The 20779-nt window shown below is 39.3% G+C and overlaps 1 protein-coding gene across 4 annotated transcripts in view; it reads right to left on the minus strand.

The window, feature by feature from the left end:
• Window positions 1–20779, minus strand: part of LOC126183548 (uncharacterized) — a 363013-nt gene that overhangs the window by 81297 nt on the left and 260937 nt on the right. For all 4 annotated transcript variants that reach the window (XM_049925624.1, XM_049925623.1, XM_049925622.1 and 1 more), the window contains one exon: window positions 18815–18886. In XM_049925624.1, coding sequence (XP_049781581.1) covers window positions 18815–18886 — 72 coding nt within the window. The remainder of the gene's footprint in view (window positions 1–18814; window positions 18887–20779) is intronic.

The raw sequence follows: 20779 nt of genomic DNA on the forward strand, positions 1-20779 counted from the left end.
GTAACACTTTTCACACCACAAATCACAATATTTTCCCACAACTTATTAGAATTCGTTTCAGCAGTTCTCAGAGAGACCCAGAGAATGGACACCTGAGGATACTCCAAGAGCATCAGAATTTTGTAAACCATACTAAATTGCATAATTCGACTTAAAGAACGCATTCTTATGTCCAGATTCACGAAGAGGTGGGCCCCAAGCTGATATTAAACTTTCCAGTGTGGTTTTCGGGATGCAGTATTATATTCTCATGTTTAGTTCTTTATTATGGCATAATGCCATACGTCCCAAAAGATAACAACGTGCACTTGAAATTCCGCCAACAGTTGACACTAGATAATAGTGTTTCAAATAAATCGACTGCCTCTGCAGAAAAGATTAATTAAAGCCAAATCTTTTTAGCAGTTCAGCAGAAATAACTTCGTTGTTCTGCAAAGCAATTAATGCCTGACTGCCAAAAACCTGGAAATGAAATAAAATCAGAAAACAGAAACTAATAATTATGTGAATGTGTTTTAATTCACTTTATAGCTCTCGGCCACAAAAATCTGTTTTGTTTTCATTTGACTTGAGAGCTGTAAATCAAAAATAAACAGCAAAATCACTAAATGTAAACACAGTTCACATGGAGACTACCCCTTATCCCACTACAATTCAGACTGCTCTGCGAATGCACGAATCTGGCAGCTTGGACGGGTGGCATCTGTCTGCTTGTTGCTACTGCTGATACAGTTCGTGTGTAGTTACCTTGGATACAGCTAAAAGTTGCACTTCAAGTAGCCAGAAGCAGGAGAAGGTACTTGCCATATGCGACTCAACTGTGCATGCACATAAGCCCGCTGGCAACTGCTCAAACAAACCTAATGAAAACCATTGTGACATCATGCCCACTGGAAACAGTTTGTTGTTATGAAGTATTGCATAGTCTTCATCCTAAAGCTTGTGACACATTTTGCTGTTGGCAGACACTTGTGTGTGCACTGTTTTGTTGCTGTAAAAAGCAACTTAGGTTCTCCCCCCCCCCCCCCTTTTATGTTTTATTTCTGCAGTATTATACTGCAGTAGCAGACTGACTAAAGTAAAATTCTTTTTTGGAGTATCAGTTCTTAGCAAACAAAACTACAAAAATGTAACTGAAAACTGAAAACAACAAGAAATTCCTGGAATTCTAAAAAATTCCTGGGTTTCTCACAGTTGTCTCCCGGTTGAAAATATTACCGGGTTTTTCCCGGATTTCCTGGAGCATATACAACATGTGTGTGCGAGCTATTCACTGTTCCTTATGCGGCTGCATTAACATCTAAGGCAGCACATTCACAGTTTCCTAATTTTCCCATTTAGACAACATGGCAGGGTGGTGAGAGAAGCTTGCAGTTGGGTGAGAGAGATATGCATGCATGCAAGAGCTCTGTACATGTGTAAAGTTCTTGGCTGTCTCTCTGTTAGCACCATTCAAACGGCCATCTTCCATAACTAGCTGTGAAATTTCATTACGTACACAAGGCCTGTTCAAAAAATTCCTGAATTTTGTCCATAAAAGTTTTCTAAGCTTACCTTTTACTTATTGTGCCTGGTCTCCTTCAAAATACTCTCCTCTACAATTGATACTCTGCTCCCAATGCGATTTCCACTTCCGGAAAGAGTCTTAGTACGGTGCTTGCTGTATTGCAAAGCACACCATCTGCGAATTCTCTTTTATCTCATCTATAGTTGTAAACCTTTGTCCTTTCAATGGTGTTGTCAATGTTGGAAAGAAAAAAAATTACAAAGATAAAAAAATAACAAAAACAAAAAACAAAAATAAAGTCCACAGGGGCCAGGCCTGGAGAGTACAGAGGATGAGGCAGCACAGTGATTTTGTTTTTTGTTCAATAGTCACACACCAACAGGGATGAATGTGTGGGTGTGTCATTGTGATGCAAGAGCCATGAATTGTCTTATCACCTTTGTGAAGGTTGAACCTTGGCGTCAACATCATAACCATAGAACCACGTCCCATCACCAGTTATGATTCTCTTACGGAACATCTCGTTCCCATTTGCGCAATCCAAAGGCTCTTCACAGATTGTGAGGTAAAGGTTTTTCTGGTCTTGACTCATGAGGCATGGGATGAACTTGGTGGCAACACGATGTATTCAAATATGTTGCGTCAGGATTTCATCACACGATCCACGTTCTTCTGCAATCTCTCGGACAGTCAGTCTTCAACAGGCATGCACAATTTCACTGACGTTACTGACATGAGCGTCGTCAGTAGACATCAAAGGGTGTCCTGAATGAGGGTCATCTTTAACTTCTGTCCGCCCATTTTTAAACCGTGTGAAACATTTGTTACAGCAAGTACAGAATATTTTCAAAGTTACCAGCAACCAGTAAGAGTTTAGTTTCAGACAAGGCACAATTTAAACATAATTTAAAAGAATTTTTGGTGGCCAACTCCTCCTATTCCATCCATGAGTTTCTCAACAAGTGCAGTAGACCATTTTAATAAAAATTTATTATACTTTAATTTTTGACAATACTTGGTTGTAACAGCCTACTGTGTGAATGATGGATGTATGGAAAGGAGATGTAAGTCTTAAGCCTGTAAATAGTGGAAGTTTAATTTTAAATCTTGTACATAATCTGACTGTTCTTAACTGAGGATCACTGAAAAATTTATTTCAGTTTTTGACAATACTTGGTTGTAATAGTCAAGAAACTAGCAAATGTCTGAATGACGGATTCAATGAAAGCAGATGGAAGAATTAAACCTGTAAATATTAGAAGTTTAAATTTAATTCATGTACATAATTTTACTGTTTATTGACTGAGGATCATTAAAATTAATCAAACTCAAGTTTTTCTAATTGTTGTTGTGGTCTTCAGTCCTGAGACTGGTTTGATGCAGCTCTCCATGCTACTCTATCCTGTGCAAGCTTCTTCATCTCCCAGTACCTACTGCAACCTACATCCTTCTGAATCTGCTTAGTGTATTGATCTCTTGGTCTCCCTCTACGATTTTTACCCTCCACGCTGCCCTCCAATGCTAAATTTGTGATCCCTCGATGCCTCAGAACATGTCCTACCAACCGATCCCTTCTTCTAGTCAAGTTGTGCCACAAACTTCTCTTCTCCCCAATCCTATTCAATACCTCCTCATTAGTTACGTGATCTACCCACCTTATCTTCAGCATTCTTCTGTAGCACCACATTTCGAAAGCTTCTATTCTCTTCTTGTCCAAACTAGTTATCGTCCATGTTTCACTTCCATACATGGCTACACTCCATACAAATACTTTCAGAAACGACTTCCTGACACCTAAATCTATATTCGATGTTAACAAATTTCTCTTCTTGAGAAACGCTTTCCTTGCCATTGCCAGTCTACATTTTATATCCTCTCTACTTCGACCATCATCGGTTATTTTACTCCCTAAATAGCAAAACTCCTTTACTACTTTAAGTGTCTCATTTCCTAATCTAATTCCTTCATCATCACCCGACTTAATTTGACTACATTCCATTATCCTCGTTTTGCTTTTGTTGATGTTCATCTTATATCCTCCTTTCAAGACACTGTCCATTCCGTTCAACTGCTCTTCCAAGTCCTTTGCTGTCTCTGACAGAATTACAATGTCATCGGCGAACCTCAAAGTTTTTACTTCTTCTCCATGAATTTTAATACCTACTCCAAATTTTTCTTTTGTTTCCTTTACTGCTTGCTCAATATACAGATTGAATAACATCGGGGAGAGGCTACAACCCTGTCTCACTCCCTTCCCAATCACTGCTTCCCTTTCATGCCCTTCGACTCTTATAACTGCCATCTGGTTTCTGTACAAATTGTAAATAGCCTTTCGCTCCCTGTATTTTACCCCTGCCACCTTCAGAATTTGAAAGAGAGTATTCCAGTCAACATTGTCAAAAGCTTTCTCTAAGTCTACAAATGCTAGAAACGTAGGTTTGCCTTTTCTTAATCTTTCTTCCAAGATAAGTCGTAAGGTCAGTATTGCCTCACGTGTTCCAACATTTCTACGGAATCCAAACTGATCTTCCCCGAGGTCGGCTTCTACCAGTTTTTCCATTCGTCTGTAAAGAATTCGCGTTAGTATTTTGCAGCTGTGACTTATTAAACTGATAGTTCGGTAACTTTCACATCTGTCAACACCTGCTTTCTTTGGGATTGGAATTATTATATTCTTCTTAAAGTCTGAGGGTATTTCGCCTGTCTCATACATCGTGCTCACCAGATGGTAGAGTTTTGTCATGACTGGCTCTCCTGAGACCATCAGTAGTTCTAATGGAATGTTGTCTACTCCCGGGGCTTTGTTTTGACTCAGGTCTTTCAGTGCTCTGTCAAACTCTTCACGCAGTATCTTATCTCCCATTTCATCTTCATCTACATCCTCTTCCATTTCCATAATATTGTCCTCAAGTACATCGCCCTTGTATAAACCCTCTATATACTCCTTCCACCTTTCTGCTTTCCCTTCTTTGCTTAGAACTGGGTTGCCATCTGAGCTCTTGATGTTCATACAAGTGGTTCTCTTCTCTCCAAAGGTCTCTTTAATTTTCCTGTAGGCAGTATCTATCTTACCCCTAGTGAGACAAGCCTCTACATCCTTACATTTGTCCTCTAGCCATCCCTGCTTAGCCATTTTGCACTTCCTGTCGATTTCATTTTTGAGACGTTTGTATTCCTTTTTGCCTGCTTCATTTACTGCATTTTTATATTTTCTCCTTTCATCAATTAAATTCAATATTTCTTCTGTTACCCAAGGATTTCTAGTAGCCCGCGTCTTTTTACCTACTTGATCGTCTGCTGCCTTTACCACTTCATCCCTCAGAGCTACCCATTCTTCTTCTACTGTATTTCTTTCCCTCATTCCTGTCAATTGTTCCCTTATGCTCTCCCTGAAACTCTCTACAACCTCTGGTTCTTTCAGTTTATCCAGGTCCCATCTCCTTAAATTCCCACCTTTTTGCAGTTTCTTCAGTTTCAATCTGCAGTTCATAACCAATAGATTGTGGTCAGAATCTACATCTGCCCCAGGAAATGTCTTACAATTTAAAACCTGGTTCCTAAATCTCTGTCTTACCATTATATAATCTATCTGAAACCTGTCAGTATCTCCAGGCTTCTTCCATGTATACAGCCTCCTTTCATGATTCTTGAACCAAGTGTTAGCTATGATCAAGTTATGCTCTGTGCAAAATTCTACAAGGCGGCTTCCTCTTTCATTCCTTCCCCCCAATCCATATTCACCTACTATGTTTCCTTCTCTCCCTTTTCCTACTGACGAATTCCAGTCACCCATCACTATTAAATTTTCGTCTCCCTTCACTACCTGAATAATTTCTTTTATCTCGTCATACATTTGATCTATTTCTTCATCATCTGCTGAGCTAGTTGGCATATAAACTTGTACTACTGTAGTAGGCATGGGCTTTGTGTCTATCTTGGCCACAATAATGCGTTCACTATGCTGTTTGTAGTAGCTAACCCGCACTCCTATTTTTTTATTCATTATTAAACCTACTCCTGCATTACCCCTATTTGATTTTGTATTTATAACCCTGTAATCACCTGACCAAAAGTCTTGTTCCTCCTGCCACCGAACTTCACTAATTCCCACTATATCTAACTTTAACCTATCCATCTCCCTTTTTAAATTTTCTAACCTACCTGCCCGATTAAGTGATCTGACATTCCACGCTTCGATCCGTAGAACGCCAGTTTTCTTTCTCCTGATAACGACGTCCTCTTGAGTAGTCCCCGCCCGGAGATCCGAATGGGGGACTATTTTACCTCCGGAATATTTTACCCAAGAGGACGCCATCATCATTTAATCATACAGTAGAGCTGCATGTCCTCGGGAAAAATTACGGCTGTAGTTTCCCCTTGCTTTCAGCCGTTCGCAGTACCAGCACAGCAAGGCCGTTTTGGTTAATGTTACAAGGCCAGATCAGTCAATCATCCAGACTGTTGCCCCTGCAACTACTGAAAAGGCTGCTGCCCCTCTTCAGGAACCACATGTTTGTCTGGCCTCTCAACAGATACCCCTCCGTTGTGGTTGCACCTACGGTACGGCCATCTGTATCGCTGAGGCACGCAAGCCTCCCCACCAACGGCAAGGTCCATGGTTCATGGTTTTCTAATTACAGTTTTGTAATGCGTTTATCTGACATGTTCCACATCCAGGAGGATTCCCTCTTTTATGGATCTATGGATTGAATAATTAATGTAATCTAATCTAATCTTAAGCACTTATCGCCATAGGCTTCCTGCATCATGTGGTGTGCCTTTGTAACAGTTTTCTGAGTTTCACACAAAATTTAATGCAGCCACTATGCTCCTCTAGCTCTGCCATCTCAAAATTCGCAAACTGTACAACACAACATTCTATTCAATACAGCAATGAACAATAACTAACAGACATACAACACTGAAACTTCTGGTAGTTACATATTTAACACAGGCATGTGCAGGGATACCAACCACATTTTGCTTCAACTCATCATTGGCACGAAATTACAAATGTTCTGAAATTTTTTAAACAGACCTTGTACATGTAATATAACAGAGATAAAGCTCTGTGCTTCTGCTGCAGTTCATATTTACCTCTACATAACTACTGTGCAATTCTCATTATGAGTCTGGCAGTGTGTTCATCTAACCACCTTCAAGCTGTTTCTTTACCATTATAGTCTCTAATACCGCTTGGGAACTAACTCTTAAATCTGATTTTTCTTATTTTATTATGATGATCATTTCTCTGTATGAAGGTGAGTGTAAACAAAATATTTTTGCATTTGGAGATGAAAGTTGGTGATTAAAATTTCTTGACAACATACCGAAAAAAAAGATGAAAGGAAAAGAAAGAAAACTTTGTTTTAAGGACTGCCAGCCCAACTTGTGTATCATATCCATGACACACACTCCCCTCTTTCACGATAATACAAAACAAGATGCCCTTCTTTGAACTATTTCAGGGACCTCCATCAATCATATCACATGTGAGTCACATACTACACAGCAGTGGTCCAGAAGAAGTCAGACAAGTGTCCTGCAGGTCGTTTCTTTAGAAAACTTGTTGCACTTTCTAAGCGTTCTACTAATAAAACATGTGGGGTTTCTTTTATTTAAATAATTTGTAATTGTAGACCTTAAGTATTAGTTGTTTACTAGTTATTTCTGTACATGCATTAAACTGCACTACTTACATTACTGAATAATTATTCGTTATGACTACTAGCGTAGAACTTGGTTTTTGACATTTGATTGTCTCCATATAATGTGATTAAGTTTAACCAAAATTGATAACTCAATGAGAGACGACAAACAGTTTACTACCAGATGGTGGAGACAGTGGAAGTCCTGTACAATCACACAAAAAATAACAGGCAAATATGATTCAAACGGTTCCTATTTTCAACGGACCACTACCAACTGAATGCATTTGGTAAGTAAACAAATTTTCAGTCCTCATTCTTTTGTGCCAAATATAGTACACAACATTTTATGATGGAGCACACAAATGTGTCTGTAGTAAACTGCTTGTTTTCACTGCCACTGAAATGATCAATCTTGATTCAACTTGTCACAGTGTAAAGACACAGCTCCAGATTGAAAAATAGACACACAAAACTATGATATGACAAATAGTTCCTTTACCCAGTCATTTCTTTTGTATCAAGGTACACCAAACATATAACAATGAGTTTGAGACCCATATTTCACATCCCTTGCTACACCAGCCAAAATAGCCAGATAGTCCTGGTCCCAGGTCCACATTTCCTCAAATTTTTAAATGTTTCACTCAAATGATAACCAGGGGAATACTTTTTATATTAGACTTGAATATCTCAGTTCTGTCACCGGTACACCTTACTTCTTATAAAAGACTATCATTATGTATAGTTTTCTGAATAATACTAACAACTGTGATTACTGTATACAAATAATTTTTGGTGACACATGATGACCAGGAACTCAACATCAGGGTATTAAGAAAAAGGCAGGCACGCAGAGGCACACGTGAGGACAACACACACACACACACACACACACACACACACACACACACACACACACACACACACAGCAGATGGAGGGGGGGGGGGGGGGGGGGTTCCTACAGAACCAGAAAATAAAATCCATTCTCTAAATACAATAAAATCATTTTGTTAACAGAGTTTCAAAATTTACATCACTATCATCTCGTTATTGGCTAATACTTTTGACAGATCTCCAATTAAATTTACAGCTGCCCTCATCATAATATATAGCTGCACTAACCCATATGTGACATTCTATAACACATACTATGTAACTAACACAATCTTAGGGCAGCTTCTCACTTTTTTACAATAGCCTTATACCAGAGGGCAATGTGCCATGTGAAGAGGAGTGAAAGTGATAGTTTTACACATTCTGGCAACAAACCAAGAAATGTCACAGCCGTTTAATTAGTTATGCTGACTACAGATTGCTGTAGCTCACTTCTAGTCACTGTTCCTCCCAGTAACCCAATCATACATTTCAAACAATGGGTTAACAGCAAATGGGAGATAAGTGTATATGCACAACAAGTCAATTTGGTATGCTATAAGCTTGCTCATTTCTGTGTATTTCAATAAGCTCTAGTACCTAAATGTACGAACCTTTCAATGCTTTTGTGAGAAAAGAAGGGCTTCCTGATTTGTTTGGGTCACTTAATGTACTGGGTACATCTATTTAATCACTATAACCCAGAGTTGTATGCAAGATACATACAGTTTCTGAATAGCCTTAATGTATGCATTAGCAGTGTTCTTCACATTTACATCGTCACTGGTGAAGTTTCGAAATGCACGTAATTGCATATCTTGGGGAAAATTTATTTTGCATGCATATTTATTAAAATTTAAATGTATATTTTCCTTTTTTTTCTAGGTAAAATAAAAATTCCTATTCATAATCAAACAACATTTTATCACTAAATTATAAAGTATGGTATTTAAAGTTCTACTTACTTTATTTTCTTTAACTGACTACTACTGACTGTAGTTGTATGATTTTGTTGCAGGGTCAAATTGTTTAGCCATGCTGCAACAGAAGTTGGGGTTCGCCTTCTTTACAGCGTGATACTGAATCATCTCAGGTATGACTTAAGATCACATCTTCCAGATGTGTGGCATGCATTTATTTGCAGTTGCAATCACAGTTCAAATCAAGTATATCAGGTGAATAATACTTTGCTTCATTATGCCACCAGTGAAACTATCACAATCATCTGTGTTGCATAAATATGATACAGATTCTGGGAATGATAATATCAGTGAGGATGGACAAGTATTATTTTGTTTATCATGTGGATGATGTATTGCTTCTGACAAAAAGTTCTATGTAGTACAGCATCTGCACAGCAAAGCATAGACAAAATGCAGCCAGAAAATCCACTTTATGTTCAAAATTTGTAAGTACATCATTTAGGGAACAGATCAATGTCGACAGAAGTTCAACTGACACATTTGCCAAGGAACTATGCACAGCATTTATAAGGACAAACATTCCTCTGTGGAAATTAAATAATGTTTATCTTAAACCTTTCTTAGAAAAACACACTAATAAAAGAGTGCCTTACTAATCTACCCTTAATAAAAAAAAAAAAAAGTGTGCCTGAGTGTTTTAACGAAGTTATTCATCATATCAGGGAAGCGTTGAAACATGAAAACATTTGGATTTCAATGGATGAGACCACTAACACTGCAGGACAGTGTAGATGTAGTACATTGGTCAGAGCAATGAAATAGGGAAGTAAAATTTGCCTGTTCAGTATTCAAATATTGGAATGGGTAAAACATTCTAAACTTGAAAAATTTTTTACTGATTCCCTAGCTTTTTTGTGGCCAGATAGTATAAAATATGTCAATGTGCTTGAGCCGTGCTGCAGCTCGCGTTGGTGCTGTGTGTAGGTTTCTGCCAGACCATATCATTTAGTTGGCTGAATGCGTTGCTTGTTTTCCTGATCACTGGTGCCACTCAGTTTCGTAAGCATTGCCTGTCTGCTAGTGGCAGCAGCGGCACTTATTGATAAGTAGTTCTGCTGCCCTATCTTTGAGGCGACCTAGCTTCTTCCGTGTGGTGTGAGTGTAGAGTTCAGTTGGAGACACAGGAGCAGCGAGGTCCACGCAGAGCGACAACACGCCGGGACCACTGGCGGCATGTATGGACTGCCGGATCGAAGGGCAGTGGTCACAAGGGTGCACGACCTCGTCGAAACTGGATCCTGCATGTTTAATTTGAGTGCATTGCAATTCACGTAAAGAAACCTCCACCATTATGACAGTTAACGATTCTCCAGTGACTTGGGTTCGTGTTGCTGCTCATAGTGTCACCGAGGCAAAAAGCAGCGAGTGGAGTACTTGGGGAAGGCAGATCTGATTAGCCTTCCTGACCTTCTAATTACTATTTACTATTTTCAGCTGCTTACATTGTTGAGTTCAACCAGCGGTCCTCTGGCCGCTAACGCCCCAGTTACCTGCACTGGCGGTTTGTGTATGTAACGGCAGTGTACATTTCCTCGCCTTGCTGCCGCTGTCCGGTGAGGCGTGTAAGTTTAACAGCTTCTTGATTGTAAGTTGGGTGGTGTTGTTCTACCTTCCTTCTTGTGCTGGGCGCTCTAAGCACAGTATTCTGCGGGCAGAGCCCAGACTGCCAGTTCCGACTTTGGTGTAATTTTACATCTTGCATTCGTTTTGTTGGATGTCAGGTAGCCTCAACAAGATTATCATTAGTTTCTCGTTAGACTGCCACTAGTCCGAGTTACCATCTTGTGATCTGAATGCAATTCTTGGCTGCCTTTCTCTTCCCTCGTGAAAGTATTTTGGGTGTGACCTACTCAGAGGTCGATCCCTGGAGCACCGTCTGTCACTGGCCCTTGTGTTTTATTTTGTTATTGTATTATTAAGTTACCATCATTTGTCTCACCTGCTTCGTGATCTGTTTCTTTTTTTTTAACTTTTGCGATGCCATTTGCCGTTTGACAGTATATTAATTAAATTTTTTTATAATTGCCATTTTGGCATTAAAAGGCCTTCAGCTGTGATTGTGGTTACTTGATTTACAATTCTGACTGCGACCTCATTGGCTTGTTTTCAAAAATTATTTACTAAAATAAATGAGCAAAACTGCAAAGCAAACCAATAGTAATTGATCCGGGCCCTGTCCACAATCGTAACCCAATCCTGCCTTCCTTAATTAGCAGGTCTCAGTGCTGTTATTTCTTACATATACTGCTCAGTACATTGAACATGCAGTAAATGCATTAAAAGTTGTCAACGTGGACAACTGTTTTTCTGCCACTAATTCACGTTTTACTTGCACAATATTTTGATCACATAATTTCCAGTCGTCATCAGGTGCTGAGGTTGAATCCAATCTCGAACTGGTCTAGTATTTATGCCTATGTGGGGCTAGGTGCTCCATCATCAATCCATGCTGTGCCACACACTCCGTCTGAGATATGTACCAGCCAGTACCAGTAACATTAGTATTTTCTAGCCATAGCTGTTGCAACTGCTGTGCACATACTTTTTAGCACTTGTCAGTTAATAATTTTGTCATCTAATGTTCTATTTCACCTACAAGTTGTACTGGGCATTGAATACATCATTTAAGCTTTCCTCTTAAATATGCTGTCCTATTACTGTAGCTGGGCATTTCAGGTGCCTGCTAGGCTGGCTGTCGGATTATTTTCTGGCCGCTGGTGTTCAAATTGCCACTCGTTCTCGGAACGACCATCCTCAGGTACTTCATTTGCTGTCTGAAGTACCACTGCCTGTGTACCTAGTGTTAGCTGTGCTGGGTTATTTGCTCTGTCACCATTTCCAAAGCTACTTCCCCCAGAGTTTGGATGTTGCCTCCATTGTGTCTTTTGGGAGATCAAGTGCCGGAGTCCAGGTGGAGCTAACCTAATATCCCATCGTCACAGTTGATCAGATTCTCTGTGATCTTTATTTTGTTGGATTCTTAAATAACGCTATCACAGTATCTGGGTATCTGTGTCTGTATCTTGAGATCACCGTAATTCATCAAACGATTTAGATCCAAAAAATGTTTTACTATAGGTGACTTGAAAGCCTTTTGAGTCTGGTGGGTCGTTGGTGCTCCTTACACCCGGTGTCAATGGTCCTGGTGGTTTGGTCAATATATGACACACCACATTGACACAGTATGTGGTAAATGTACGGTTTCTGTGGGCCCAGATCACCCTTTACATTCCTAATGACGAGCCTCAATCTTGCTTGGTGGGCAGAAAACACTCTAGACATTATATTTGATCCGACATACGGCAAAAAAGCGACCTCCTTTGCTTTTCTTGTACTTCGACCAATCCCTGGCGGAGAAGCAAGGCACAGAGCCTTTTGAATATCTGTAGAAGAATGTATGTTTCTGTGGAACACTGACTCATGGTGTTCTGACAGGTACTGACTTGCAGGTACAGACCATGTGAGGTGGTTTTCTGTAAATATTATGATCGAAAGTGCGATCTGCCTTCCTCTTGATTAGAACATCTAAGAATAGGAGTTTTCCATCCTTCTCCATTTCCACTGTGAATTTTATGTTAGGGTGGTATGAGTTCAGGTGTTCCACGGAAACAAGCAGCTTTTTCTTGGCTTGGGACCAAATAAAAAGGTGTCATCCACATATGTGAAGAAACATTTCAGTTGATCCAGTCCGGTGCAAATGGCTCATCTTCAAGTCTCTCCATAAAGAGGTTTGCCACCACTGGTGAGAGCGGGCTGCCCATTGTCACGCCGTCTGTTTGAATGGTTATAGATTTACTGAAACCCAACCCTCACTGATCTGTACCTCCAAGCCAATAGCTGCCACCATCCAGCACTGAAGAATGGTGTACTCAAGACTCTGGTTCATCAGGCACAAATTCTTTCATAGCCAGTCCATCTGACAACAGAGAAAGAAGACTTGCAGTTTGTGTGCTCTGGAAGCAGAGATTCTTCCAGAGACATTCAGAAGGCACTGCGGCCTGCTTCTCTGCCAAAGGGGTCAGTAGAAGTACAAGAAAAAGCAAAGAAAGTTGCTTTCTTTGCCATATGTTAGACCAAATATCTGCAGAAATCAGCAGAATTATTCTCAAATATAACACGAGCATTTTCTGTTCACCAACCAACATTAAGGCTTGGGGTTAGAGCATGTAATGGATGATCTGGGCTTACAGAAACCGGGCCTTTACTACATACCGTGTCAATGTGGTATGTCATATATCAGTCAGACCACCAAGACTGTTGACATCAGGTGTAAAGAGCACCAGGCTCAAACAAACTTCCAAGTCAGCTATAGCAGAACACTGTTTGGAAGTAAATCACTCTATGATGTCAAGATTCTGACACAGACACCCAGACACTGGGATAGCGTTATTAAAGAATCCATCGAAATAAAGGTCACACAAAATCTGACCAACCGTGACATGGGATATCAGCTTAGCTCCATCTGGACTCCAGCACTCAATCACCTAAAGAGGCAACAAAGACAACATCCAAACTCCGGGGGGAAATAACCCAGCACAACCAACACTGGGCGCACAGACAGAGGTATTTCAAACAGCAAATCAAGTACTTGAGAATGGTCATTTTGAGAAAGAACAGCAATTCGAACATGAGTCAGCACCCTGTACAACTTTGAGGCAGAATACAACATAAGGTGAAGAGATTATATGTCAATGAAAACAATTAGTTTTTGAAAATACAATGTAATGGGAAAATCCACTCACCAAGTCGAGGTAGGAGAACACACATATAAAAGGTATCACACATGCAAGGTTACGGAGCCAGGGGCCCCATCTTCTAGCAGAAGGGTTGAAGGGGAAGAAACAAGGATGAAGTAATTGAACTGGTGAGGTTTAGGAAAAGGGGCAGAATTCAGAAAAGGAACCCAGAACCCCAAGTCAGGGGAGACTTACCAGACAGAATGTGAAGGAACTGACAACAGTCAAAATGTATGTCCACAGTAGTCAGAACAGCTATGGCTAGAAAATAGTACAATTGTTGCTACTGACTGGCGGGTACCTCGGATAGAGCGCCTAGTGCAGAGCAGATCAATGATGGAGCGCCTAACCCCACAAATGCATAAATACTGGACCCGTTCAACAATAGATTCAGCCTCAGAGGATACCCAATGAAGACTGCACAAGTTATGTGATCGAAATATCGTGCAAGTATGATGTGAACTGACGGCAGAAAACCCAATTTTCCAAGATGACAATGCCTTGTTGGGAAAGCCTGAAGACCTGCATTAAAATGTTCTTTATGTCAGACTAATACATTTGACCTGTTTAGCCCAAGAGCTTCATCATATAACTGAAATGATGAGACCACAATATCCAGAAGCTGACCATCTAGTTTCCCATGTCAAGAAAATTTTCGGTAAAGCACCTGTTGGAGTTTCAATTTTCACAGAATTCGCTCCAAAATTAGCATTACCTCCTCAGGTTTCTGGTTGGAGACCATATCTTACTATGCTAAACATTTCAATGATGAAAAAAGAAAACAACACTACACAGTTTGAATCCGGAAGACACAGATAGCTCAAGAGCATTTCAACTTAAGTTATACAGAAAATAAACTGCAGTACATACGTAATTGCTTTTCAATGCTACCAGAAATCATAAAGGAACTGAAGGCTAGGAATAATTCATTGCAACAATCATTGCCCTAGAAAATTAGGTATTGCAGGCACTGTCCTTCAAAACATACAGAGTTGCAAAAATTAAAGCAGTGCAATAATTTTCTACAGTAACTAAGTACAAATAATCTAACTGTGAAGGACTGATGACAATATTTGTTAGTTGTACGATTTTTATCTGCATATCATTTATGCATATTTTACAAATTTCAGTGCAAATTGTGTCATTTGTTTTTGCAAATCAGAAAAGATGAGAAACTTTTTCCTACAAACACATCTCTAAAGTCCCACGACCTTAAAGGTCTTGTATAAATACTGATCGCAATGAGCATGGAAAATGAGTGTCCCACGGAGGACTGTCTTGACATAACAGCATACACAAAAATAAAATTCCAATGTTTATCTACAGTATTATAAAATCAAGATACAAAAAACTACATTGGAAGTGGATTCTTCTAACAATGTTGTCAATTTAAACATGTGTGTCTCCAAATCAGGTCAGATGGGGATTAACTCCAGACTTGGCTTAGAACATGTACCCTTCTGAACTGCCTTGTACAAATCTAAAAATGGATTACTAAAACACACAGAAGAGGCAATCAGGCTGCCCTTAAATGTGCCAGTAGTAAGCAAAATTTCTTCACAGTGAATGGCAGCAACTGCCTTCTGGTGTAATGACCTAACAGTTCTTAAACCATTCAACCCTTATCCAGCACACAATTTAAAATACAGCATGCACTATTCCACCCCTCTCCTTTAGCTTGTGGCAAACTTCTTTTAAAATATTCCAATCTTTGAGTTATTGTGATTTCAATATTGCAAGTGTGGCAAGCAAATGTATTTGTCAGTGTATATTAACTTCAGAAACACTGTGATATTTTTAAAACCAATAACATCATTCTCAGTTCTGGAACATTAGCTGCAACTACTTCAGAATCCTAATAAAGTTCTGAAACTCACATGTGGTTGCTGCAATCTACAAAAAGAGCAGAAAATCGAAAATGTGAAAAATGGATAAAACTCAACAAATACATAATTAGTTATGTTATTACTATTCATATTTTAATTGACCTGTAATCGAGCAGCACTGTTGCAACAGCCATGTCTAATGCCACCATCACAGTTAGGGTGACGGTGGGCATGCATGTGTGTGTTCATATGTGCCTAGTAATTATTTTATTTTATTAAGAGAGATGCTGCTTATGTTAAATCTTTGTACGTGAGCTGGTAATGAATTCTGAAGACAGTGTTCACTGGTAAAAAATATGCTGATATCGAGAAAGAAATCAGAATGTATTAAAAAGCCAAGGGACACATTTATCAAGAAGGAAAAAGTGCTTCAGCCAAATGTGTTTCAGATAATTCCAGGTAAACATAATTCATTTTATGTTTTCTTTTTGCCTGTAAAATTAATCTTCTTCATTTCTTAATAGGAAGGAAGGGTGAGGTGACAACCAGCAAACGAAACAGCTTTTTCCTAAGTTTTACAGTGTGGAGTCAAACATTAGACAAGACTATTATTTGACTGTTCTTATCCCACTTCATCATATCAAGCAATGACAACCTAGCGAAACAGTTCCCAAAAGAGAAATTAGTCATGAAAATATGAAGCAACTTCAGTGGTCAGTTCTGTTTTTTTGTGTCCCCCTTTTTATTTTGAAGTCCATTTGACTTAAGATGGAACACCAAGCAGACTGTCAATGATCCCCCCCCCAACCCCCACCCCCACCCCCACCCACAACCACCCCATCTATCTCTCTCGCAATTATTATTATTATTATTATTGTTGTAATTAGCCTGCAATATAAGTTACTTAGATGGTGAAAGAACATTTCAAGTATATTCAGGTAGAAACTTTAAAAGATATATTTTAGAACAAGACAGTATCTGAGGTTTTAAATGGTTTTCATAATTTCCTGAAGAAATACATTTTTGACATGGCCTGTTTCTGTATTAAGTTCTTCAACTGATCCCTAGTGCAACACAGATAAGGCAACTGCTTCAGGGCGATAAGCTCACACAAAGCCCATAAATCAATCACGATGACTTGAAAAGCATTACAACAAAGAACAGCATTAATAAGTTTGCTACTATGCACCACCTATAAATTGTACCCAGCATAAAAAATATCCATTTTCAGTTTCAAGTCAAAACAGGAACATAAATAATAAATAATGTTGATTAATTCCATTCAGAAATCTCTCTCTCTCTCTCTCTCTCTCTCTCTCTCTCTCTCTGTTTCCCACTCAACAGGCTCCTTTGCTCATGGACATTAAATCAGCCTACTTTATTTTATTTTATTTTTTAATGAGAGTTCCATTGTTTGGCTGTATAGATTGTTTATTCTACTGTACAATCATGATTTTGGCCCCTGGCCATTTTCAAGTACCACGATTTTGGGCATGACCAGACTTTTATAAACAAAGTCATCATCATTGAAATACCTTAAATTTTTTTATATAATGCATGTGTCACAGCATAAAAACAAGAACACAATGGTAAAATGTCTGGCAGGAATAAAACAAATGTGAGACATACACTGAATAACTGTGCTATAAAATGGTCACAAAAAGCAGTTGTTAGATGTCCAGGCATCACCTGAAATTTTGATGCTAATTATATAGATAATATCATCATAACTGATGTGTGACGCATACGCTGATGAAAAGAAATATTGCAACGCCGAGGAGTTGAGCGACACAAACGAAAGTTGGAAGGTGTGTTTCTACATTTGAAAGACGATGCCTATTCAAATTTCGTAGCAGTCACATAACAGTGGTGCTGACAGTGTCACCATGAGGATGCAGATTAGGTTTGCTTTAAATACACACTGTCACGGTAGTGAGCGTTAGTTACCTTCGCAATTGGATATGGTGAGTTGATGTTAGTCGAAAATGCCTTTAAGGTGACAAAGATGCCATTATCAACAACTCACCGCGTTTGGACAAGGTTATGTAACAGGGCTACAAGAAGCTGGGTATTCCTTGTTGCAATACTGTAGAAATGCCTTCTATTTCATAGCAGAATTTCTATAACTATCGTTATGTGTAAGAGGTGGTGGGTAGGAATTACTAACTCACATCTGTATATCTTTTTGTAACACACACACACACACACACACACACACACACACACACACACTCAGAGTTAGACATGTTCAGAATGTAACCATATATTACTTTGCGATGTGAATGTAAAATGTGATTCCACATCATTATGATCTATCATGCAAAATGATTCATGGAGCATGTAATTAACTAACGAAGTATTACATACAGTAAGTCTGCTGTTAGTGGCAGAGTAAGCAAAATGGCATAAGGAAGAAAAGGTGTATGTCTACATTAGATTGTTTCCACCTACAATAAGCAAAGAGTTATCAACATTTATTAGTTTGTTTGTTGGTTTCTCTTTTTACAGCCTCTCTCCCTCCTTTAGCTGTTGATGTCTCTGATCCTAATATTCTTTGATTAACAACAACACCAGCAGCAGCAGCAGCAACCACCACTCTACTGCCACTTTTCATCAATTCCATCTTTAGAAAAACATGTAAAAGGCAGGTTACAACAATGAGAAATGTGTAAAAGAGACAAAGCTGACTGTGAAGATGAAAACTTTATGCTGTTTGCAATAGAGTGAGTGCTTAGGCGTAGAACTTTCTTTGATGTTTTGCCCAGAGACTTAAAACAGATGAAATATTAGCAAGCCTCTGCTAATGCAAACTGGTCATGAGTGAATGCTGCTTGCTGACACTCTTGTACTGTTTACAAGAGAATGTGCCCTAAACAGATACTCATTTGTTCATGTTCCCTTCCCTTCACTCCAGCATAAACCAAATTTTTCAGATAAACCGATTTCATTCCACCAACCACATGTCAAACTTTTGCCCCCTTTTGTCCCATTAACTGATCTTGTATATGGCGACGAATGGACACCTGTAGTACCTGTGGATTTATAATAAAATTTTAAAGAGCACAGATGTTTAAATCTGTGTGTCTAAACAAAGATAAAACAAACATCTACTTTATTTACTAGATAAAAGAAGAACCAAACACTGGAGTAAAACACGAATACAAATAAAAAGAGAAAAAGCAAATAAGAGTACAAAGCATATTCATTTTAGTGACTACACTAATCACATTTACTCACCAGCAGAACCTTCCTTCACCAGCTGTCTTTGGAGACCTCTGTCCACATTTGATGCTGTGTGTCTTGTCAAATCTGCAATTTTAGTAATATGTTTATTTAGATATGAAATTTTAAAATTCTAATGATGTTTAATTTATATACATTGTTTACTACAGGTAAATAAATTTCATGAACATGTTAAAAGAGAGAGTTGAGTCCTCAGTTATTCATTATTTCCTCTTATTACCTACTTACACAGGTAACATGGAGAACTACATCCCAATTTACATTTTACACAGCCTGAAAAAAAACTAGTACACTCTTTTTGAAGTTTCCAATTGACTCAAGATTTACTGTTGCAACAGTGCAGGCAGTTCTGAGGTGTCAGGTATCAACCCATGCTGAAACACCCATATCAGTATGTTGTGTAGCCTCCATGGGTGGCAATGCAGGTGCCACAAATGCTTGATTGGAGACAAGTCTGGAGATTGTGTTGGCCAGAGAAGCTGCTGCATGTCTTGCAAAGCATGTTGAGTTTCAAGGGCAGTATGTGGGCGGGCGAGCATTATTCTATTGGAACAACACATCACATTCCCGTTGCAAGAATGGCAAAAGAACAAGTCTAACAACATTCAGCAAGTACCAATAGCTGGTTAGCATGCCCCCTAGAAACACCAAAGGTGAACGACATTGCACCTTATTGTACCTCAGACCATAAGGCCTAGTGCATCTTGAGCGAATGCATTCTACGAGACAGTGCTCACCAGGTCTACATTGTATGTACAAACAACCACCACTCACTTGAAGGCAGGATGTGCTTCCATCACTGAAGTGCACTGCGCGCTACTCTGCACTGCTCTATCATCCAAGTGATCCTCTGACAGCACTAGTCGAGCCGTGCACATCGATGCTGTGGTGTGAATGGAAGACATGCTAGAGGAGTGCATGCCCATAGTCCCACTGCTACTAACTGATTCACAACAGTTCATGTCGAGCTATCTGGACTCACATGCTGCCTTAAAATACGATGATCCTGGTGGGCGTATGTGCTGCATGGACGTCCAGAACATCATCACGAAGTGTGAAAATGTTCATGTGACCACAGATAACAGCATTGTTGCACAACTGCAGCAGTACGTCACAGTTGTGTGGTAATTCTCTGGGAGGACCACCCCGACATTCAGAAGGCCACAATTTGAGCCCTTTCAAACTCGCTCAATTGGATCTGTAGGAAGCAAGAGTGCACCTCCATGGCATAGTTTCCTGCTAGCTTCACACGTTTGCCCAACCCTGAGCCTTCTGGCTGTGAGCATTCCCTATTAAGGGATAGACACAGATGGCACTCTGGCTGCTATGCCATTACACTATCTGTTGTGGACGACGACGAAACCATTATCGGTACATCTGCTATCCCCCAAGTGGCATATGCCATCATCAGATTGAAACCAGCATTCTCCTTCCAGGTATACTAATATTATTTTTTTTTTTCTGGAAGCGTAGTTCCATCCTCTTCTTCCATATTAAACCATCTTGGTACCGGTACATTTCAGGGAAATACAAAAATAGTTGTCACATTACTGATATACAAAACACAATGCTATTTAAATTAGACATGGTTACCTGTGCACTAGTGATGCATTTAGTGTTTCTTGGCAGCCTGGAGGAAAGTGTTTGTGACTTTTGTAAATTAATTTTCTAGTACAGCTATTTAAATGTATAGCACTTTTCCATGATTGTGTCACCATCGTAACTTTCTCTACAAGTTGATGTACAGTTCAGACCCTCTGAATATGGCAGACTCTTGTCAGATAGTTTCCTGTATCATCTCCTCCTCCAAGTGCAACCAGTAATTCCAATTTAATATTATTTGAGTGCTACCACAGTGAATACAAGCCCTACTTACACTTCAAACTTAATTGGCTGATTTATGACAATTTCCATGTTACTGATTATATCCAAAATCATAGCCATTTAATATACTGCACA

This window comes from Schistocerca cancellata, chromosome 4, assembly GCF_023864275.1.
Source record: "Schistocerca cancellata isolate TAMUIC-IGC-003103 chromosome 4, iqSchCanc2.1, whole genome shotgun sequence".
Lineage (NCBI taxonomy): Eukaryota > Metazoa > Arthropoda > Insecta > Orthoptera > Acrididae > Schistocerca > Schistocerca cancellata.